Below are 25724 nucleotides of genomic sequence, written 5' to 3' on the forward strand. Positions count from 1 at the left end.
ACTGCATGTAATAGACACTACTATACAGAATATGTACAGATACTGATATAAATATACAGTATACACTAACTGTCATATAACTGTATGTAATAGACACTACTATACAGAATATGTACAGATACTGATATAAATATACATTATACACTAATTGTCATATATCTGCATGTAATAGACACTACTATACAGAATATGTACAGATACTGATATAAATATACAGTATACACTAATTGTCATATAATAGCATGTAATAGACACTACTATACAGAATATGTACATATACTGATATAAATATACAGTATACACTAATTGTCATATAACTGCATGTAATAGACGCTACTATACAGAATATGTACAGATACTGATATAAATATGCATTATACACTAATTGTCATATAACTGCATGTAATAGACACTACTATACAGAATATGTACAGATACTGATGTAAATATACAGTATACACTAATTGTCATATAACTGTATGTAATAGACACTACTATACAGAATATGTACAGATACTGATATAAATATACAGTATACACTAAGTGTCATATAACTGCATGTAACAGACACTACTATACAGAATATGTACAGACACTGATATAAATATACAGTATACACTAATTGTCATATAACTGCATGTAATAGACACTACTATACAGAATATGTACAGATACTGATGTAAATATACAGTATACACTAATTGTCATATAACTGAATGTAATAGACACTACTATACAGAATATGTACAGATACTGATATAAATATACAGTATACACTAATTACATATAACTGTATGTAATAGACACTACTATACAGAATATGTACACAGACTGATATAAATATACAGTATACACTAATTGTCATATAACTGTATGTAATAGACACTACTATACAGGATATATACAGATACTGATATAAATATACAGTATACACTAAGTGTCATATAACTGCATGTAACAGACACTACTATACAGAATATGTACAGACACTGATATAAATATACAGTATACACTAATTGTCATATAACTGCATGTAACAGACACTACTATAAAGAATATGTACAGATACTGATATAAATATACAGTATACACTAATTGTCATATAACTGCATGTAATAGACACTACTATACAGAATATGTACAGATACTGATATAAATATACAGTATACACTAATTACATATACCTGCATGTAATAGACACTACTATACAGAATATGTACAGACACTGATATAAATATACAGTATACACTAATAGTCATATAACTGCATGTAATAGACACTACTATACAGAATATGTACAGATACTGATATAAATATACAGTATACACTAATTGTCATATAACTGCATGTAATAGACACTACTATACAGAATATGTACAGATACTGATGTAAATATACAGTATACACTAATTGTCATATAACTGCATGTAATAGACACTACTATACAGAATATGTACAGATACTGATGTAAATATACAGTATACACTAATTGTCATATAACTGAATGTAATAGACACTACTATACAGAATATGTACAGATACTGATATAAATATACAGTATACACTAATTACATATAACTGCATGTAATAGACACTACTATACAGAATATGTACAGATACTGATATAAATATACAGTATACACTAATTACATATAACTGCATGTAATAGACACTACTATACAGAATATGTACAGATACTGATGTAAATATACAGTATATACTAATTGTCATATAACTGCATGTAATAGACACTACTATACAGAATATGTACAGACACTGATGTAAATATACAGTATACACTAATTACATATAACTGCATGTAATACACTACTATACAGAATATATACAGATACTGATATAAATATACAGTATACACTAATTGTCATATAACTGCATGTAATAGACACTACTATACAGAATATGTACAGATACTGATATAAATATACAGTATACACTAATTGTCATATAACTGCATGTAATAGACACTACTATACAGAATATGTACAGAAAGTGATATAAATATACAGTATACACTAATTGACATATAACTGCATGTAATAGACAATTAGTGTATACTGTATATTTATATCAGTATCTGTACATATTCTGTATAGTAGTGTCTATTACATGCAGTTATATGACAATTAGTGTATACTGTATATTTATATCAGTATCTGTACATATTCTGTATAGTAGTATCTATTACATGCAGTTATATGACAATTAGTGTATACTGTATATTTATATCAGTATCTGTACATATTCTGTATAGTAGTGTCTATCACATGCAGTTATATGACAATTAGTGTATACTGTATATTTATATCACTATCTGTACATATTCTGTATAGTAGTGTCTATTACATGCAGTTATATGACAATTAGTGTATACTGTATATTTATATCAGTATCTGTACATATTCTGTATAGTAGTGTCTTACATGCAGTTATATGACAATTAGTGTATACTGTATATTTATATCAGTATCTGTACATATTCTGTATAGTAGTGTTTGTTACATGCAGTTATATGTAATTAGTGTATACTGTATATTTATATCAGTATCTGTACATATTCTGTATAGTTGTGTCTATTACATGCAGTTATATGACAATTAGTGTATACTGTATATTTATATCAGTATCTGAACATATTCTCTGTAGTACTGTCTGTTACATGGTTATATGTAATTAGTGTATACTGTATATTTATATCAGTATCTGTGCATATTATTCTTTATAGTAGTGTCTATTACATGCAATTATATGACAATTAGTGTATACTGTATTTCTCCAACATTGGTGTGTCCTGTCCACGGCGTCATCCTTACTTGTGGGATATCTCCTCCCCAACAGGAAATGGCAGAGAGTCCCAGCAAAGCTGGCCATATAGTCCCTCCTAGGCTCCGCCCACCCCAGTCATTCTCTTTGCCGTTGCACAGGCAACATCTCCACGGAGATGGTTAAGAGTTTTTTGGTGTTTAAATGTAGTTTTTATTCTTCTATCAAGTGTTTGTTATTTTAAAATAGTGCTGGTATGTACTATTTACTCTGAAACAGAAAAGGATGAAGATTTCTGTTTGTAAGAGGAAGATGATTTTAGCAGACAGTAAATAAAATCGATTGCTGTTTCCACATAGGACTGTTGAGATGAAGTAACTTCAGTTGGGGGAAACAGTTAGCAGACTTTTCTGCTTAAGGTATGACTAGCCATATTTCTAACAAGACCATGTAATGCTGGAAGGCTGTCATTTCCCCTCATGGGGACCGGTAAGCCATTTTCTTAGTCAAACAAACAGAATAAAGGGCTTAATATGGGCTAAAAAACTGGTAGACATTTTTATGGGCTAAATCGATTGCTTTATTTGGGCATTTTATTCATATTTATGCTGACAATTCGCATTTATAAACTTGGGGAACGTTTATTAAACGGCAGGCACTATGTTAGACACCTTTTCCAGTCAGGGGGTCTTCCTAGTTGTAGACTGAGCCTCATTTTCGCGCCATTACTGCGCAGTTGTTTTTTGAGAGCAGGGCATGCAGATGCATGTGTGAGGATCTGAAATTTGCTGGAAAAGCTTCTAGAAGGCGTCAATTGGTATCGTATTCCCCTCTGGGCTTGGTTGGGTCTCAGCAAAGGCTATAGCTGGGACTGTATAGGGGTTAAATTTGTAAACGGCTCCGGTTCCGTTATTTTAAGGGTTAAAGCTCTGAAATTTGGTGTGCAATACTCTTAATGCTTTAAGATACTGTGGTGAAATTTTGGTAATTTTTGAACAATTCCTTCATACTTTTTCACATATTCAGTAATAAAGTGTTTTCTGTTTAAAATCTAAAGAGACAGTAACGGTTTTGTTTTAAAACGTTTTTTTGTGCTTTTGTTGACAAGTTTAAGCCTGTTTAACATGTCTGTGCCTTCGGATAAGCTATGTTCTATATGTATGAAAGCCAATGTGTCTCCCCATTTAAATTTATGTGATAATTGTGCCATAGCGTCCAAACAAAGTAAGGACAGTACTGCCACAGATAATGAAATTGCCCAAGATGATTCCTCAGATGAGGGGAGTAAACATGATACTACATCATCTCCTACTGTGTCTACACCAGTTTTGCCCACACAGGAGGCCCCTAGTACATCTAGTGCGCCAATGCTTATTACCATGCAACAATTAACGGCTGTAATGGATAACTCCATTGCAAATATTTTATCCAAAATGCCTACTTATCAGAGAAAGCGCGATTGCTCTGTTTTAAACACTGAAGAGCAGGAGGGCGCTGATGATAATTGTTCTGTCATACCCTCACACCAATCTGAAGGGGCCATGAGGGAGGTTTTGTCAGATGGGGAAATTTCAGATTCAGGAAAAATTTCTCAACAAGCTGAACCTGATGTTGTGACATTTAAATTAGAACATCTCCGCGCACTGCTTAAGGATGTGTTGTCTACTCTGGATGATTGTGACAACTTGGTCATTCCAGAGAAATTATGCAAGATGGACAAGTTCCTAGAGGTTCCGGTGCACCCCAACGCTTTTCCTATACCCAAGCGGGTGGCGGACATAGTAAATAAGGAGTGGGAAAAGCCCGGCATACCTTTTTGTCCCCCCCCCTATATTTAAGAAATTATTTCCTATGGTCGACCCCAGAAAGGACTTATGGCAGACAGTCCCTAAGGTCGAGGGGGCAGTTTCTACTCTAAACAAACGCACTACTATTCCTATCGAAGATAGTTGTGCTTTCAAAGATCCTATGGATAAAAAATTGGAAGGTTTGCTTAAAAAGATTTTTGTACAGCAAGGTTACCTTCTACAACCCATTTCGTGCATTGTTCCTGTCACTACAGCAGCGTGGTTCTGGTTCGAGGAACTAGAAAACTCGCTTAGTAGAGAGACTCCATATGAGGAGGTTATGGACAAAGTTCACGCACTTAAGTTGGCTAACTCTTTTTTATTTTAGATGCCGCTTTGCAATTAGCTAGATTAGCGGCGAAAAATTCAGGGTTTGCTATCGTGGCGCGCAGAGCGTTTGGCTAAAGTCTTGGTCAGCGGATGTGTCATCCAAGACAAAATTGCTTAACATCCCTTTCAAAGGTAAAACTCTATTTGGACCAGAATTGAAAGAGATTATTTCAGACATCACTGGGGGAAAGGGCCACGCCCTTCCACAAGATAGGCCTTTCAAGGCCAAAAATAAGTCTAATTTTCGTTCCTTTCGCAATTTCAGGAACGGACCGGCCTCTAATTCTGCATCCTCTAAGCAAGAGGGTAATGCCTCACAACCCAAACCTGCCTGGAAACCGATGCAAGGCTGGAACAAGGGTAAGCAGGCCAAGAAGCCTGCTGCTGCTAACAAAACGGCATGAAGGAGTAGCCCCCGATCCGGGACCGGATCTAGTGGGGGGCAGACTCTCTCTCTTTGCTCAGGCTTGGGCAAGAGATGTTCAGGATCCCTGGGCGCTAGAAATAGTTTCTCAGGGTTATCTCCTGGAATTCAGGGAACTACCCCCAAGGGGAAGGTTCCACATGTCTCACTTATCCTCAAACCAAATAAAGAGACAGGCGTTCTTACATTGTGTAGAAGACCTGTTAAAGATGGGAGTGATACACCCAGTTCCAATAAAGGAACAAGGAATGGGATTTTATTCCAATCTGTTCGTAGTTCCCAAAAAAGAGGGAACTTTCAGACCAATTTTGGATTTGAAGATCCTAAACAAATTTCTCAGGGTACCATCGTTCAAGATGGAAACCATTCGAACGATTCTACCCACTATCCAGGAAAGTCAATTTATGACTACCGTGGATCTAAAGGATGCGTACCTACATATTCCTATCCACAAAGAACATCATCAGTTCCTAAGGTTCGCTTTTCTGGACAAGCATTACCAGTTTGTGGCCCTCCCATTCGGGTTAGCCACTGCTCCAAGGATTTTCACAAAGGTACTAGGGTCCCTTCTAGCGGTTCTAAGACCGAGGGGCATTGCAGTAGTACCTTACTTGGACGACATTCTAATACAAGCGTCGTCCCTGTCAAAAGCAAAGGCTCATACAGACATCGTTCTGGCCTTTCTCAGATCACACGGATGGAAGGTGAACATAGAAAAAAGTTCTCTGTCTCCGTCGACAAGAGTTCCCCTCTTGGGAACAATAATAGATTCCTTAGAAATGTGGATTTTTCTGGCAGAGGTCAGAAAGTCAAAACTTCTAAGCACTTGTCAAGTTCTTCATTCTGTTCCTCGTCCTTCCATAGCACAGTGCATGGAAGTAGTAGGGTTGATGGTTGCAGCAATGGACATAGTTCCTTTTGCACGAATTCATCTAAGACCATTACAACTGTGCATGCTCAAACAGTGGAATGGGAACTATACAGACTTGTCTCCAATGATTCAAGTAGATCAGAAGACCAGAGATTCACTCCGTTGGTGGCTGACCCTGGACCATCTGTCCCAGGGAATGAGCTTCCGCAGACCAGAGTGGGTCATTGTCACGACCGACGCCAGTCTAGTGGGCTGGGGCGCGGTCTGGGAATCCCTGAAAGCTCAGGGTCTATGGTCTCGGGAAGAGTCTCTTCTCCCGATAAACATTCTGGAACTGAGAGCGATATTCAATGCTCTCAGGGCTTGGCCTCAACTAGCAAAGGCCAGATTCATAAGGTTCCAATCAGACAACATGACGACCGTTGCTTATATCAATCATCAGGGGGGAACAAGGAGTTCCCCGGCGATGAACGAAGTGACCAAAATAATAAAATGGGCAGAGGATCACTCCTGCCACCTATCTGCGATCCACATCCCAGGTGTGGAAAACTGGGAGGCGGATTTCTGAGTCGTCAGACATTCCATCCGGGGGAGTGGGAACTCCATCCGGAGATCTTTGCCCAAATAACTCAATTATGGGGCATTCCAGACATGGATCTGATGGCGTCTCGTCAGAACTTCAAGGTTCCTTGCTACGGGTCCAGATCCAGGGATCCCAAGGTGACTCTAGTAGATGCACTAGTAGCACCTTGGACCTTCAACCTAGCTTATGTATTTCCACCGTTTCCTCTCATTCCCAGGCTGGTAGCCAGGATCAATCAGGAGAGGGCCTCAGTGATCTTGATAGCTCCTGCGTGGCCACGCAGGACTTGGTATGCAGACCTGGTGAATATGTCATCGGTTCCACCATGGAAGCTACCTTTGAGACAGGACCTTCTTGTTCAGGGTCCATTCGAACATCCAAATCTGGTTTCCCTCCAGCTGACGGCTTGGAGATTGAACGCTTGATTCTATCGAAGCGTGGGTTTTCAGATTCTGTGATAGATACTCTGGTTCAGGCCAGAAAACCGGTAACTAGAAAGATTTACCATAAAATATGGAAAAGATATATCTGTTGGTGTGAATCCAAAGGATTCCCATGGAATAAGATAAAAATTCCTAAGATTCTCTCATTTCTACAAGAAGGTTTGGAGAAAGGATTATCTGCAAGTTCTCTAAAGGGACAGATCTCTGCTTTATCTGTCTTACTACACAAAAGACTGGCAGCTGTGCCAGATGTTCAAGCATTTGTTCAGGCTCTGGTTAGGATCAAGCCTGTTTACAGACCTTTGACTCCTCCCTGGAGTCTAAATCTAGTTATTTCAGTTTTTCAAGGGGTTCTGTTTGAACCTTTACATTCCATAGATATTAAGTTACTATCTTGGAAAGTTTTGTTTTTGGTTGCTATTTCTTCTGCTAGAAGAGTTTCAGAGTTATCTGCTCTGCAGTGTTCTCCGCCCTATCTGGTGTTCCATGCAGATAAGGTGGTTTTGCGTACTAAGCCTGGTTTTCTTCCTAAGGTTGTTTCTAACAAAAATATTAACCAGGAGATAGTTGTACCTTCTTTATGTCCGAATCCAGTTTCAAAGAAGGAACGTTTGTTACACAATTTGGACGTAGTCCGTGCTCTAAAATTCTATTTAGAGGCTACAAAAGATTTCAGACAAACATCTTCCTTGTTTGTTGTTTATTCTGGTAAAAGGAGAGGTCAAAAAGCAACTTCTACCTCTCTTTCCTTTTGGCTTAAAAGCATCATCCGATTGGCTTATGAGACTGCCGGACGGCAGCCTCCTGAAAGAATCACAGCTCACTCCACTAGGGCTGTGGCTTCCACATGGGCCTTCAAGAACGAGGCTTCTGTTGACCAGATATGTAAGGCAGCGACTTGGTCTTCACTGCACACTTTTGCCAAATTTTACAAATTTGATACTTTTGCTTCTTCGGAGGCTATTTTTGGGAGAAAGGTTTTGCAAGCCGTGGTGCCTTCCGTTTAGGTAACCTGATTTGCTCCCTCCCTTCATCCGTGTCCTAAAGCTTTGGTATTGGTTCCCACAAGTAAGGATGACGCCGTGGACCGGACACACCAATGTTGGAGAAAACAGAATTTATGCTTACCTGATAAATTACTTTCTCCAACGGTGTGTCCGGTCCACGGCCCGCCCTGGTTTTTAAATCGGGTCTGATGAATTATTTTCTCTAACTACAGTCACCACGGTACCATATTGTTTCTCCTATATATATTTCCTCCTGTCCGTCGGTCGAATGACTGGGGTGGGCGGAGCCTAGGAGGGACTATATGGCCAGCTTTGCTGGGACTCTTTGCCATTTCCTGTTGGGGAGGAGATATCCCACAAGTAAGGATGACGCCGTGGACCGGACACACCGTTGGAGAAAGTAATTTATCAGGTAAGCATAAATTCTGTTATTTATATCAGTATCTGTACATATTCTGTATAGTAGTGTCTATTACATGCAGTTATATGACAATTAGTGTATACTGTATATTTATATCAGTATCTGTACATATTCTGTATAGTAGTGTCTATTACATGCAGTTATATGACAATTAGTATATACTGTATATTTATATCAGTATCTGAACATATTCTGTATAGTAGTGTCTATTACATGCAGGTATATGACAATTAGTGTATACTGTATATTTATATCAGTATCTGTACATATTCTGTATGGTAGTGTCTATTACATGCAGTTATAGGACAATTAGTGTATACTGTATATTTATAACTGCATGTAATAGAAACTACTATACAGAATATGTACAGATACTGATATAAATATACAGTATACACTAATTGTCATATAACTGCATGTAATAGACACTACTATACAGAATATGTACAGATACTGATATAAATATACAGTATACACTAATTGTCATATAACTGCATGTAATAGACACTACTATACAGAATATGTACAGATACTGATATAAATATACAGTATACACTAATTGTCATATAACTGCATGTAATAGATTCTACTATACAGAATATGTACAGATACTGATATAAATATACAGTATACACTAATTGTCATATAACTGTAAGTAACAGATACTACTATACAGAATATGTACAGATACTGATATAAATAAACAGTATACACTAATTGTCATATAACTGCATGTAATAGACACTACTATACAGAATATGTACAGATACTGATATAAATATACAGTATACACTAATTGTCATATAACTGTAAGTAACAGATACTACTATACAGAATATGTACAGATACTGATATAAATAAACAGTATACACTAATTGTCATATAACTGCATGTAATAGACACTACTATACAGAATATGTACAGATACTGATATAAATATACAGTATACACTAATTGTCATATAACTGCATGTAATAGACACTACTATACAGAATATGTACAGATACTGATATAAATATACAGTATACACTAATTGTCATATAACTGTATGTAATAGACACTACTATACAGAATATGTACAGATACTGATATAAATATACATTATACACTAATTGTCATATAACTGCATGTAATAGACACTACTATACAGAATATGTACAGATACTGATATAAATATACAGTATACACTAATTGTCATATAACTGCATGTAATAGACACTACTATACAGAATATGTAGAGATACTGATATAAATATACAGTATACACTAATTGTCATATATCAGTATCTCTACATATTCTGTATAGTAGTGTGTTACTTACAGTTATGACAATTAGTGTATACTGTATATTTATATCAGTATCTGTACATATTCTGTATAGTAGTGTCTATTACATGCAGTTATGACAATTAGTGTATACTGTATATTTATATCAGTATCTGTACATATTCTGTATAGTAGTGTCTATTACATGCAGTTATATGACAATTAGTATATACTGTATATTTATATCAGTATCTGTACATATTCTGTATAGTAGTGTCTGTTACTTACAGTTATATGACAATTAGTGTATACTGTATATTTATATCAGTATCTGTACATATTCTGTATAGTAGTGTCTATTACATGCAGTTATATGACAATTAGTGTATACTGTATATTTATATCAGTATCTGTACATAATCTGTATAGTAGTGTCTATTACATGCAGTTATATGACAATTAGTGTATACTGTATATTTATATCAGTATCTGTACATATTCTGTATAGTAGTGTCTGTTACTTACAGTTATATGACAATTAGTGTATACTGTATATTTATATCAGTATCCGTACATATTCTGTATAGTAGTGTCTATTACATGCAGTTATATGACAATTAGTGTATACTGTATATTTATATCAGTATCTGTACATATTCTGTATAGTAGTGTCTATTACATGCAGTTATATGACAATTAGTGTATACTGTATATTTATATCAGTATCTGTACATATTCTGTATAGTAGTGTCTATTACATGCAGTTATATGACAATTAGTGTATACTGTATATTTATATCAGTATCTGTACATATTCTGTATAGTAGTGTCTATTACATGCAGTTATGACAATTAGTGTATACTGTATATTTATATCAGTAGCTGTACATATTCTGTATAGTAGTGTCTGTTACATGCAGTTATATGACAATTAGTGTATACTGTATATTTATATCAGTATCTGTACATATTATGTATAGTAGTGTCTATTACATGCAGTTATATGACAATTAGTGTATACTGTATATTTATATCAGTGTCTGTACATATTCTGTATAGTAGTGTCTATTACATGCAGTTATATGACAATTAGTATATACTGTATATTTATATCAGTATCTGTACATATTCTGTATAGTAGTGTCTATTACATGCAGTTATATGACAATTAGTATATACTGTATATTTATATCAGTATCTGTACATATTCTGTATAGTAGTGTCTATTACATGCAGTTATATGACAATTAGTGTATACTGTATATTTATATCTGATTCTGTACATATTCTGTATAGTAGTGTCTATTACATGCAGTTATATGACAATTAGTATATACTGTATATTTATAACTGCATGTAATAGACACTACTATACAGAATATGTACAGACACTGATATAAATATACAGTATACAGTAATTGTCACATAACTGCATGTAATAGACACTACTATACAGAATATGTACAGATACTGATATAAATATACAGTATACACTAATTGTCATATAACTACATGTAATAGACACTACTATACAGAATATGTACAGATACTGATATAAATATACAGTATATACTAATTGTCATATAACTATGTGTAATAGACACTACTATACAGAATATGTACAGATACTGATATAAATATACAGTATATACTAATTGTCATATAACTGCATGTAACAGACACTACTATACAGAATATGTACAGATACTGACATAAATATACAGTATACACTAATTGTCATGTAACTGCATGTAACAGACACTACTATACAGAATATGTACAGATACTGATATAAATATACAGTATACACTAATTGTCATGTAACTGCATGTAATAGACACTACTATACAGAATATGTACAGATACTAATATAAATATACAGTATACACTAATTGTCATATAACTGCATGTAATAGACATTACTATACAGAATATGTACAGATACTGATATAAATATACAGTATACACTAATTACATATAACTGTATGTAATAGACACTACTATACAGAATATGTACAGATACTGATATAAATATACAGTATACACTAATGTCATATAACTGCATGTAACAGACACTACTATACAGATATAAATATACAGTATACACTAATTGTCATATAACTGCATGTAATAGACACTACTATACAGAATATATACAGATACTGATATAAATATACAGTATACACTAATTGTCATATAACTGCATGTAATAGACACTACTATACAGAATATGTACAGATACTGATATAAATATACAGTATACACTAATTGTCATATAACTGCATGTGATAGACACTACTATACAGAATATGTACAGATACTGATATAAATATACAGTATACACTAATTGTCATATAACTGCATGTAATAGACACTACTATACAGAATATGCACAGATACTGATCTAAGCATCCAATTTAAAACCTTATAAAAACGTACTTAGAAGCTCCCAGTTTAGCTCTGTTAATGAGGTTAGGCTGGAAAGCAAAAAGCAGACACTCCCCCCCTGCATATGAAAAGACCCTTTACACAAACTGGAGCAAGCTGGAGTAGGTAGAGAAGGCTACTTCTAAAACTTTGGGGCTTGGTTAGGAGTCTGAAAATTAGCGCAATGTTATTTAATAAAATAAGCAAAACTATACTAAAAACAAACAAACCTGTATGGTTGGTCTACATAAATGGATCATCTACAAAACATTTATGCAAAGAAAAATCTAGTGTACAATGTCCCTTTAATGCTCTGATTTTTGGAAGATCAAGGGAACCGGGTGCTGAATGAATAGGGTGATTAAGATGTGTAAAGGCAAAGAGGAATCATTTTTAAATAATTTAACATATTTCTTTAAGAAAGTCCACAAGGTCAAATGTGGGGTTACACTTCAGTCACTAGGAGGAAGCGAAAACACCTACATATTAGTTTTAATCCCTCTCAGAATCCCTCAAGCAATTTTTGGGCTCCAAGGAGTGAGGTGAAGTGCTGATCTCTAAGTCCTTTATAAAGGTTCTCTAACTAATCTGCAACCCAAATTCCCCCTCAGAGCGCCTACAAAAAAGACAGTTCAGTGAGGTAGTGCAAATCTTCTCCTGGTGTGTAGATGTCACAGGCCTCCTAGGTGAAATGCGGATGTATCTGCAAATTCTCTGGTCTGCGGTGTGCTATGATCTGATATGGTCAATCTCCTGGTCTAAAGTGAATACCCTAGACTAAGTACATACAGTGCACCTTCATAACCCACTAGCTATTAGCATAAACACGTACACATGATTCACACACACATATATATAAAATTTATTTTCAGTAGTAAATAAGCACTCTCTGGACTTTGGCCTTCTGTGTAAACAAAAGTATTTATTTGTTTATATACACACACACACACACACACACACACACACACACACACACACACACACACACACACACACACACACACACACACACACACACACACACACACACACACACACACACACACACACACACACACACACACACACACACACACACACACACACACACACACACACACACACACACACATATATATATATATATATATATATATATATATATATATATACACACACCTCAAAACTTCTAAAGCATAATGGCTTACGGTCTTAAATTTTGTGCATCCGCATTCAGCACTTTTCAGAGTTACTGGAGCCCTTAACGCAGCCCTTTTACTGACCTATGCTACTCACCTGTGCTAACTCTTTAGTTTTTGGACACTGAAACCGTTATAGGGCCCAACGATAACGCTGGTGTGCATCGTGTTTTGAGGTGGGGTATCTTTATTTTAAAAGCAGGAATGTAAAGCTTAGGAGCTGGCCCATTTTTGGTACAGACCTGGGTTACACTTGCTTATTGGCTGGCTAAATGTAGTCACCAATAAATAAGCGCTATCCAGGGTGCTGAACCTAAAATGGGTTGGCTCCTAAGCTTACATTACTGCTTTTTAAAATAAAGATAGCAAGTGAATGAAGAAAAAAATGATAGGAATAAATTAGAAAGTTGCTTAAAATTGCTGCTGTATCTGAATCATGAGAGAAAAAATGTGGGTTTAGTATCCCTAAGTTTTTAAGGGATCCCATCGCCAGAAAGCTTGAAGGCTTTCACAGATTAGACTTTCAATAGGCAAGTTTTTAAACCAGCTATGTAGTGGCAGCTACTGTGGGCTTGTGTGACTTTTCAGAGCTACTTTCTGCTGAAGAATCTCCTGGATTCCTTAGAACTGCAAACCGCTTTATATGCGATGCAGCAGACGAAATGATTCACATTTTTAATCTGAAGAGCACATCTTCAGCTGTTTTTCCAAGATGATCCTTATTACTCAAATCTTGGTCAGTCTCAAAGAGCAGACTTTTATCCCTTCCAGGGTAAAATCCTGTTTTGTCTAGGTCTGAATGCAGTTGACAGTCACTGTAGGCAAGGAAGCTTTCTTACCACATGATTTAAAAAAACAAACAAAAAACAACCAGACCAAGAAAGTCCAGCCCTGCTTCAAAGTCTGCATGATGGTGGCGCTCCCATTCCAGTTTCTGGTAGAGGGGGTAGATTACATCTAATAAAGATTCTTGGGTCTTGGAAGCCATTTCTAAGGTATAAATAATAATAATAAAGATAATAAAAAAATAATAATAAAAATATTTTTTATTTTTAATAAAAATAATTTTTTCAATAACCTTCATGAGGAAGATTCCTCCTGTCTTGAGTTCCTCAAGAATCCCTTAAGGGTCAAGGCCTGAACTTGGTATTTTACTCCAATCTCATAGTACCAATGAAAGAAGGTGCTTTTCAGCCCGTTTCAAGACTATAAACAAATTCCTTTCAAGGAGACAATTTGCTCTATTCTTCCTTTAGTGCAGGAGGCTCAATATTTCTACCATTGTTTTAAAATATGCCTATTTACATAATCCCATTCACAAGGATCATGTTTATTTCCTGATATTTTTATTTCTAAACACGCATTATCTGTTTGTGGTGCTTTTTATTTGGTCTGGCCACAGCACTCGGTGTTTACCAAGGTCCTAGGAGCCTTGTTGATGGTGGTGGTTTGGATGATATTCTGGTGTGGCATCGTTGGCGTTGGAGAATCGGTTTACTGAAGAATTCCTTACTTGTATCTTTCCCTAGGGTCGATCATCAGTGTGAAACTGCAACAAGCATGTGCTCATCCTTTTTACTTCCTTATGTTGCTCAATGCATGGAGGTTGTGGGCCTCATAGTTGTAGCCTAAGATGTACTTCCATTTGTCATGTTTAATCTTAGACCTCTTCAACTGGCAATGCTTCATAAATGGAATGGAGACTGAGGTCCTGTCTGGTCTTAGGATCTGACAGACATTAACATTGGTACTCACCAATCCATAGTTCAGGGGGCTTCCTTCTTTGGATAGTGGTCATTAGACACCAGCCTAAGGGGTTGGGTGGGCAGTTTGGGTGTCTCAGGGAGTGCATGGAATTTGGCCTACACAGGAAGCAAGATTACAAATAAACATCCTGGAATTCTGTGCCGTCTTCAATGGTCTTTAGTGTTGGCCCAGCCTCCGGCAGGAAATTTATGATTCCAGTCAGACTATATTACTGCATTGGCTTACATAATAAAGTAAGGTGGTACTTTCAGATCCTTAGCAATGATATAAGTGCCCTGTATAATAAGATGGGCAGAACATCCCCATTGCCTGATCAAAGTCCTTTGCATCCCAGGAGTGAACAATTGGGAGGCTGCTTTCTCAGTTGCCAGCATCTTCATCCAGGACAGTGGTCTCTGAACCAGGCTTCATTGTTTTTTGCTTGAATCAGAAACTGTTCAAAGGTCTTGAGATCCTCATGTGGATCTGTTAGATGCACCAGTGGTTCCCTGGTTGTTCAATCTCCTGTATCTCTGACCTACATTTATTAGAGAAGAAGTGCAATGCACAAATATCCAGAATTGTACTTTTTTTTTCTCTAATAAATCTGGCCACAAAATAAACAAAGCTGCAGATCATTCTTTTCACTAAGCAAATGCATTGCACATACCTAATAAATCTGTCTGTCTTAAATATTAAATGAAAATTATGTATAATGCAATTTCAACAATAAAATAACCCACTATAGATTGACATTGACTAAAACTCTAGATTTACCTTTTTACTCTTACTCATGGTCAGGATTCCTTATTGTTTCACAGATTAGTCTTTGCACATTAGACTAGAATGATTTACAAAAACCTTGCAGGTTCCATTGTGTACCCCATAGTGTACACTATTATTTTTATTAACCTTGTAATAGATTTTTATAAATAATTTTTTAATTTCTTTTTTTAATGAAAGAGCCATAAAATTGCACTCTAACATTATACCATATAATTGTTCTACATTAAGCATGTTTATTTTTTATTTTTTTTTCTAATCTGTTTATAAAATGTAATGATTACAAAATATCTAATAAAACCAGTATGACACCAGATTGAATAAAGGTCTTTATTATTGTAAATTTGTATAGCAATCTGGTAATCTGTCTCTAAACTAGCATTTATTTGAGAATATTTCTCTTATAAAGGTGTAAGTGGCCTAGTTCTTATATTGTGGTAGAATCTGTTTGACTTTTTTTTTTCCCCATTGTTAGGTTGGGTTCTCAAAACGAAAACATTTTTTAAAAGAAATTCACCTGTGTTTTTGCTTGGTAAATGCTATCACTTTAAATATGAGGGTAAGTATTCTAATTATTTTTAATAATGTAAAATGTGAATACATTGGAGATAAAACATCTATCCTATTTCAAATGACCTACTAACCTTTAAAGGGACATTAAACACTGTGCTAGATAAAATGACGCATTCAAAGAAAAGTTGAGTCTGAGAATAACATATATAGTTGTTTAAATAAATAAGTGTACATTTTTAGTGTCTTTAAAACAATGGGAGCTGCCATGTTGTAACTTAGGTTACCCTCTCTGCTGTGGCCAATTAGGGACAGTTATTAAAAGGTCACATACATACATACATACATACATACATACATACATACATACATACATACATACATACATACGAATTGAAATGGTCACAAAATAAAGATTTGTGTTTTTTTTTATTTATTTTTTTTATGTAAAATGTATCATTTTATGTTACCACCTCAAAGTGTTTAATATCCCTTAATTGTCTCAATATCAGAACAGGAAGTGCATAATGAGAAGCCATATTGCACCCATCTGCAGTCTTAGGCCTAGATTTAGAGTTGGGCGGTAGCCGTCAAAACCAGCGTTAGAGGCTCCTAACGCTGGTTTTTACCGCCCTCTGGTATTTGGAGTCAGTCAGGAAAGGGTCTAACGCTCACTTTTCAGCCGCGACTTTTCCATACCGCAGATCCCCTTACGTCAATTGCGTATCCTATCTTTTCAATGGGATCTTTCTAACTCCGGTATTTAAAGTCTTGGCTGAAGTGAGCGTTAGAAATCTAACGACAAAACTCCAGCCGCAGAAAAAAGTCAGTAGTTAAGAGCTTTCTGGGCTAACGCCGGTTTATAAAGCTCTTAACTACTGTGCTCTAAAGTACACTAACACCCATAAACTACCTATGTACCCCTAAACCGAGGTCCCCCCACATCGCCGCCACTCTATTAAATTTTTTTAACCCCTAATCTGCCGACCGCCACCTACGTTATACTTATGTACCCCTAATCTGCTGCCCCTAACACCGCCGACCCCTATATTATATTTATTAACCCCTAATCTTCCCCCCTCAACGTCGCCTCCACCTGCCTACACTTATTAACCCCTAATCTGCCGAGCAGACCGCACCGCTACTATAATAAAGTTATTAACCCCTAATCCGCCTCACTCCCGCCTTACTAACCCTATAATAAATAGTATTAACCCCTAATCTGCCGATCGGAGCTCACCGCTACTCTAATAAATTTTTTAACCCCTAAAGCTAATTTTAACCTTAGCCCTAACACCCCCCTAAGTTAAATATAATTTTATTCTAACGAAATACATTAACTCTTATTAAATAAATTATTCCTATTTAAAGCTAAATACTTACCTGTAAAATAAACCCTAATATAGCTACAACATAAATTATAATTATATTATAGATATTTTAGGATTAATATTTATTTTACAGGCAACTTTGTATTTATTTTAACAAGGTACAATAGCTAAAATAGTTAAAATAATTACAAAATTACCTGTAAAATAAATCCTAACCTAAGTTACAATTAAACCTAACTCTACACTATCAATAAATTAATTAAATAAACTACCTGCAATTATCTACAATTAAACCTAACACTACACTATCAATAAATTATTTAAATAAAATATCTACAAATAACTACAATGAAATAAACTAACTAAAGTACAAAAAATAAAAAAGAACTAAGTTACAAAAAATAAAAAAATATTTGCAAACATTAGAAAAATATTACAACAATTTTAAACTAATTACACCTACTCTAAGCCCCTAATAAAATAACAAAGCCCCCCAAATTAAAAAATGCCCTACCCTATTCTAAATTAAAAAGGTTCAAAGCTCTTTTACCTTACCAGCCCTGAACAGGGCCCTTTGCGGGGCATGCCCCAAAGAATTCAGCTCTTTTGCCTGTAAAAAAAACACATACAATACCCCCCCCCAACATTACAACCCACCACCCACATACCCCTAATCTAACCCAAACCCCCCTTAAATAAACCTAACACTAAGCCCCTGAAGATCTCCCTACCTTGTCTTCACCTCACCGGTTCCCGATCTGTCCAGAAGAGCCTCCGATGTCTTGATCCAAGCGGGGGGCGGAAGAGTGACGTCCATCCTCGGGCTTAAGTCTGGATCCAAGCGGCGGCTGAAGAAATCCATCATCGGGATGAAGTCTTCTATCAAGCCGCATCTTCAATCTTCTTTCTTCTGGAGCGGAGCGGAGCCATCTTCTTTCCAACCGACGCAGAACATCCTCGCCTACTCGCCGAATGACTGTTCCTTTAAATGACGCCATCCAAGATGGCGTCCCTCGAATTCCGATTGGCTGATAGGATTCTATCAGCCAATCGGAATTAAGGTAGGAATATTCTGATTGGCTGATGGAATCAGCCAATCAGAATCAAGTTCAATCCGATTGGCTGATCTTTAATTTTTTTTTTTTTTTTCCTGCACACGTGGGGGGGGGGGGGGGGGGGAGAAATGAGGTGGGATTGGAAATATAAATAAAACCCCAAGACATTTTTTTTTTTTTTACACCTTTTTTTTTTTTTTTTTACAAAAGATGTAACAATATTCTGAACATTAATAATCTTAGATAGTTCTAAACCAAGGCCTATAATCTTTAAGTTTGTTAATTATCAAGATAAGCTTTTATTTTTGGCTCACTACAGGAAACTGAATTCCCTTAATATTAATACACATAGAATTTGGATTTTTCAGGATTTCTCTGCCGAAACCAGGGCAAAGAGAAAGGAGATGGCTCCATTTTTTGACAAATTTTCAAAAGCAGATTGTAGAGTTAGACTGGTGTATCCGGCTAAACTTATAATTAATAAGGAGGGATCTTTGTATATAGCGAATAATAGTGCGGAAGCTGCAGCTCTATGCAAAAAAATGGATATTCAATGAACAGGGTCTATAAAAAAAGAATAGAGTCAGTACAGCACTGTTAGGAAAAATTTACAGAATGGAGTTATATGTTCAATGGTTTAATTGTATGTTTTATTTTTGTGCAAAGTATTTGTTTAAATCTTGGATAAATTTTTTTTTTTTTTTTTTCCTTCTCGCTCTTTCTCTATCCCCACGCATGCAACTGCCCTCTCTTTTGGCCGTCCGCCTGGTATCCAGGTCTTTCTTTATTTTTTTTGAGTTGTATTTGCAGGGGGCGACCAAATTAATTTTTCTCCCCGGGGTTAAACTAGAAATAGGAATTCCAATGGAACCGTTCTTTTTGAGATATACTAGAAGTAGGGACTTTGGGAATCTTTCCTTTGGGGTTTTGATAGAGACGGGGTGTTTAAATGTTCTCTCCTTTGGGGATATAGTACATGCAGGGCGACTAACGGAATCTTTCCTTCGGGGATATGTCAGATACTCTTAACTTAGTGTCGTGGAATGTCGGGGGCATAAACTCTCCAATAAAAAGAAAAGCGATAATTAAACATCTGGCAAAAGTAAAACCAAATATCGCCTTTCTTCAAGAGACTCATTTAAAAGATTCAGAAACCTTGAAACTCCAGACCAATTGGGTAGGAGAGGTTATAGCGGCCCCATTTAAATCTTGTAAAAGAGGTGTTGCTATATTCTTTAATAAGAATTTAGAATACAAGATAGAATCGATTATGAGAGATCAGGAAGGGCGCTATTTAATTGTAGAAATCATTATCAATAAAATTCGGTATATATTATGTAACATTTATGGGCCTAACAAAGTAGATAAAATATTCTGGGATAAAATGTTAGTCCTCTTACATAAATTTATAGGGCAACATCTCATAGTTGCGGGTGATTTTAACCTTGTGGCAGATCCTATCCTGGATAGAGACAATAAGGCATATATCTTTTCACGAGATAGGAAGACGCGTATTCTGCAGAAATTTTGCTCCCAACTGGGGCTGGCAGATATCTGGCATGCTCAAAACCCAGATATAAGAGCTTTTACTTGTTTATCCAAAGTTTATCATTCTCTATCAAGGTTAGATTTTTTTTTTAGTTTCTGATAGTATGTCTGGATTTGACTGGGAAGCAGATATTCGCGATATAATAATCTCAGATCATGCGGTCATTACATTATCACTTAATACAGCGTGTAAACGAATAAACTTAACTAATGGTATTTTCTTCCCTAAATATTTATTGAATGATAATAAATTTCAGAACTGGCTGGTTAATCAATGGCAAGAATATGAGTCCTTTAATAAAGCGTATACAGATAAACCGGAGGTTTATTGGGAAGCGGCGAAAGCCGTAATCAGAGGTAAAATTAAGGCATATTTATGTAAGCGCAAAAGGAAAAGTACACAACTAGAGACACAGGCAAACAGGGTGAAAAATGCATTCTCGGCCTATCTAAGAGAGCATTCTGATGAGAAATGGCATAAATATATGGATGCTAAGACAGCGCGAGACATTCTTATTCACCAAAAAACCCCAAAGATTTAGAATTGCCCGAATCCTACAGGCCTATATCTGTCTTAAATACGGATTATAAGATTTTGACCTTGATTATAGCTAATAGATTAAAGCCCCACCTAGGTAAGATAATTCACGAAAATCAGGCGGGTTTTATGACAGGGAGAAATCCCACCAAAAATATCCGTAAGGTTATGACACTGCTTGACTTTTTCTGGAACAAATTTAAAACATCTAGACAGGAAGATATACCGGACCTAGCGCTATTAACGGTCAACGCGGAGAAAGCGTTCGATCGCATTTCGTGGAAACATCTATTCTATTCTTTAGAACAATTTGGTCTGACCGGTCACATATTGGAATTTACACAAATATTATATACCTCTCCAACCTTGTCTTTATTAATCAACGGTGAGATTTCTCAACATATATTATTGCAGCGGGGCACCCGACAGGGTTGCCCTTTATCGCCACTGTTGTTTAATTTATCTTTAGAACCATTTGCGATTTTACTTTGTCAACAATTAGATGGGATTCGTATAGGAGAGCAAAAAACTGTATTATTACTATATGCAGATGATATAGTGCTGTGTATGAGTAACATTTCCCGTAGTCTCGCCCTGCTATTAGAATCCACTGAACTTTTTAGTGCAATCTCAGGGTATAAAATCAATCTGGCTAAATCAGAACTACTATGGATCAATAAGAAAAGAAAGATATTACGCATCCGTTTTGTGAAACATCTCAAATTATGTATCTCGGTATTAAACTAAGTGTAAACACGGAGGACTGGTATAAACTTAATTTCAGTAAACTTTTTCAGGAATGTTTGCATAGGGTAGAATGGTGGAAAAACTTACCTATTTCCTTGTCGGCCAGAGCGACTCTTATTAAAAACATTCTCTTTCCGAAAATATTTTACCTTATGCAAAATATCCCGATTCCGATTAAGAAGTCAGATATAATGAAATGTAATAAAGCTTGTGCAAAATTACTCTGGAAGGGTACTAGAAGTCGTATTTCGGTTAGGCGGTTAACATGTAATAAAGATGCGGCCGGGTTGTTCTTGCCAAATTTACAATATTATAGTTTAGCAACTAGGGTAAAAGTTGCAGTCGACTGGCTAACTGAACAAGATCAGGTTTCTGCAGTTTCCTGGGAATCTGCGTTAGTGAAACCATTTCGGCTGGATGCTATTCTTCATTGTCCAATGACCGATCTACCTTCTTCACTTTTTGCACTTTTAACATTCAGAAATATTATATCTGCTTGGCAAGAATTTTGCGGGTCCTTAGATAATTCCCCATATGCTTCCAAATATTTACCTATAACAGGAAATCCAAATTTTGCCCCAGGGCTTTCCTCAGTAGTCTTTAGAGAATGGTTTCTAGAGGTCTGATATATGTGGCGCAATTATTAAAACCAGATTCAACGGGGGCGGAGCCAAGCCACGAATGGAGATGGCTGCTTGCTGAAAAAGCTCCGTTGTCCCTGTTGTTCTTACAATAAAACAAATGCACTAATTAGCACTTATTACCCTATAACTAGCACTTGCTGTTACACCCAACGGATCCCTCTGACAGAGAAACTATTTTTCGCCTGCAGACCGGGAGAGCCGGTGTTCTATTACCCACGCACCTGATCGCGGCCTAAAGATCCTGCCCAGAAGAGTGGGGAACAGCACTTACAAGCTCGGATGTTGGCGGTCTGTCATCCCCTCTTACCATCTCACCGCTGCTGTTGACCCGCACAAAGCCGCTCAGGGATTATAGACTCGGCTAAGAGTCCCGCGGCTGGAGGTAATAGCCGCGACGGCGACACAGTCTGACATCCAATATAGAGAGAGGGCAGCGGAGTATCGAAGAGGCCCTCCGGGGATCACGACTACTAGATAACCCCGGTCACTGTGAGTACCCGTGACTGAGGGGACAGAAGGTAATAGCCTTAAAATACAGACCGGCAAAGGAGATCCAAGCTCTGGCCGCAGGGGGACCCTTTTAGAACTCATCCCCACATAAGGTAGCAGCCTGGACCCTCGGTCACGCTGATAGATTGGTGGGGCACGCTGAATCACCCTTCCCTGACTAATGATTTGGCTGACAGAGGGAATAACTTTCTGAGGTTAGCAGCGATCGGAGCCCTTGTTGAAAGCTCACGCAGATTCCTTAGAGTAAGGCCGCACTAGGCCTGGAGCCTGTACCTAATATAGCATAGATCACCTGTGGCTCACAGCGCCAGAAGTTCCAGTGAGTGGCAGACAGAAGCCATAAGCCTTACCTGGGAGAGTAACCCAGTGCTCTTGAGGGGGCCTATAATTAACTAAATAAAATAGTGATATATCCCCCACAGACTTTTCTATTATAACGGAAGCCCTCTAACATAATTTCAAAGTTACTGTCTGGTCCTACACCTGCCCTAGATATCAGAAAACATATAGCTTTATTAGGCACATTGCAGCTTCTACCGCAGTATACAGAACCTACAATTGATAGCAGCTACAGGAGCTGCCACTGAGCTGAGGTGATGACCAGTAAAAGAAATTCTAAACCTGCTAAAAGTACCCAGTCTTCCATGATGGAGAACTATTTAATTGCTGCAGACCCGGCTACCTCAGCCACTAGGCCCGATTCACATACTATAGCGGCCACAGCACAAGTCCATTGCTCTGAGCCTGTTACTGGACAGCAAAATTTTGTAACAAAAGAGGATATCAGACATCTCTCCTCAAAGGATGATATAAAGGAGGCTATGAAAGACTTTAAGTCCATGTTCGGTGAGCTGAAGAAAGAAATAGCAGCAGTTGATCACAGAGTCATTCAAATTGAAGAGAAACATGAAGCTCTCAACTCAGACCTCCAGCTCCAGGCCAGCTTTATTCAGGCTCAGGAAAGCACAGTACTCACGCTAATGGACCGTATAGAGGACTTGGAAAATAGAAGCCGCAGAAATAACTTGAGATTGAGGGGAGTCCCAGAAACGGTTGAACCCCCAACCATCCAGGCCTACATACAAGACTTTGTCAAACACCTTAGGAATACGGAGGCAGGCCCGGAAATCCCGATAGAGAGGGCACACAGGGCCTTGCGCCCTAAACCACCAAACAGGGCCCCTCCCAGGGACATAATATTAAAATTACTATCTTTCAAGGACAAAGAGGACATTCTTCGGATGGCCAGAGCAAAGCAGCTAATAGAATTTAGGGGGTCTGAAATACAGGTATACTCCGATTTATGTCCAGCCACCCTACAGAAAAGAAGGGACCTCCGATTTATCACTTCCAAGCTGAAGGACAAAAATATCCCCTATAGATGGGGTTTCCCTACTTGTATCATTGTGTCAAGGAACAACACGACACATGTTTTCAGAAACATAGAGGATCTGCCTTCATTTAATCAAGCCTTAGGGCTCCACATACAACCGCCACAGAGGAGGCCGGGGGCCCCAACGGACCAATCTGATGAGGCACATGAGGAGATCCAACATCTTCCTGGCTGAATCAAGATCTCTTAATGTGAAATTCCTTACTTGGACTTGAAGTCAGGTTTGATCTCAAATTTCCACTATTGTGCCCCATTAGGGATAGATCTGGACACTGACAAGAGTCTGTTCCTTTTAGGTTTGGACAATTACTTTGTTTAAGCATATTTGTTTCATATAAGTTATTTTATAGTTAAAGGTTAATCTTATTGGGATTGTAGCACATGGCACTAACGAGGACTCATTTAAAAGTGAGGTGGGGGGATGTCATAGATACACCACAGACCAGGTTACATTTTGCTGATAGGCGATAAGGGTATATTGTCTGAGTCATTGGGGATTATAGCAGAGTGTACAAGCCCATATACAACTATAGACCCCTGCCCCCCAAATATAGAAATATAGAAACATGAGATTATGTGATTGGGTCACAACAAAGTGTGGAAGTTAAATTCCACAAGAGTCCAGGGTTCCTCACTATATTTTATTTTGTGCTAGTTTTCTTTCTTTATTATTATTATAGCCTAGTTCAGAAAAATGGGTATAGAAGAACTGATTAAGGCATAACCTGCAGAATGTATTTGTTTAATGTTTAAAAGTCCATAGGTATAGTAAGAACACAGGGAACACTTTCCCTAATTGGTAAGTTTATTTACTTAGATTACACTCGAATCTTAGATCGAGTAAGAATTGTGCTTTACATGTTCAAAGATTGTAAATTGCTGTTTGTATAATTGCAATAGTTTGACTCCACTTAGCGATATTATATTGTACTTTCAGGCAATTCCCTTCTTCGACTCTTCTCTTTTCCTTTCTCACCCTCCTTTCTTTCTTCAGCCCTCTTAGCTTCTTTCTACTCTCTCCCCCCCTTTTTATTTCCCTCTCACCCTTTTCCTATCCCTCATTTGTCTTCTCCCACCTCTCCCTCCTCCTCCCCCCCCCCCTTTTTTTTTTTTTTTTTTTTTTTTTTTTTTTTTCAGGTAACATGGCACGCCTACGGCCTGCGGCTGAACACCAGCCCACTGAGTTGATTTCTGTCAACGTTAAAGGTATTAATAGCCCAGGTAAGCGCTCCATAGTGTTAAGGGACTTACATAGAATGGGGGGGGATGTCATCTTCTTACAGGAGACTCATTTTTCTGCTGCTCATGAGCCTAAATGGTTTAGCCACCACTATCCCATAG

At 37.0% G+C, this 25724-nt stretch overlaps 1 protein-coding gene across 1 annotated transcript in view; it reads left to right on the forward strand.

Moving 5' to 3' along the window:
* Positions 1 to 25724, forward strand: part of ATG4C (autophagy related 4C cysteine peptidase) — a 109881-nt gene that overhangs the window by 19863 nt on the left and 64294 nt on the right. The window contains exon 3 of the mRNA XM_053693667.1: positions 16583 to 16666. Coding sequence (XP_053549642.1) covers positions 16583 to 16666 — 84 coding nt within the window. The remainder of the gene's footprint in view (positions 1 to 16582; positions 16667 to 25724) is intronic.

Source organism: Bombina bombina, chromosome 10 (genome assembly GCF_027579735.1).
Source record: "Bombina bombina isolate aBomBom1 chromosome 10, aBomBom1.pri, whole genome shotgun sequence".
In the NCBI taxonomy this organism is placed as follows: Eukaryota; Metazoa; Chordata; class Amphibia; order Anura; family Bombinatoridae; genus Bombina; species Bombina bombina.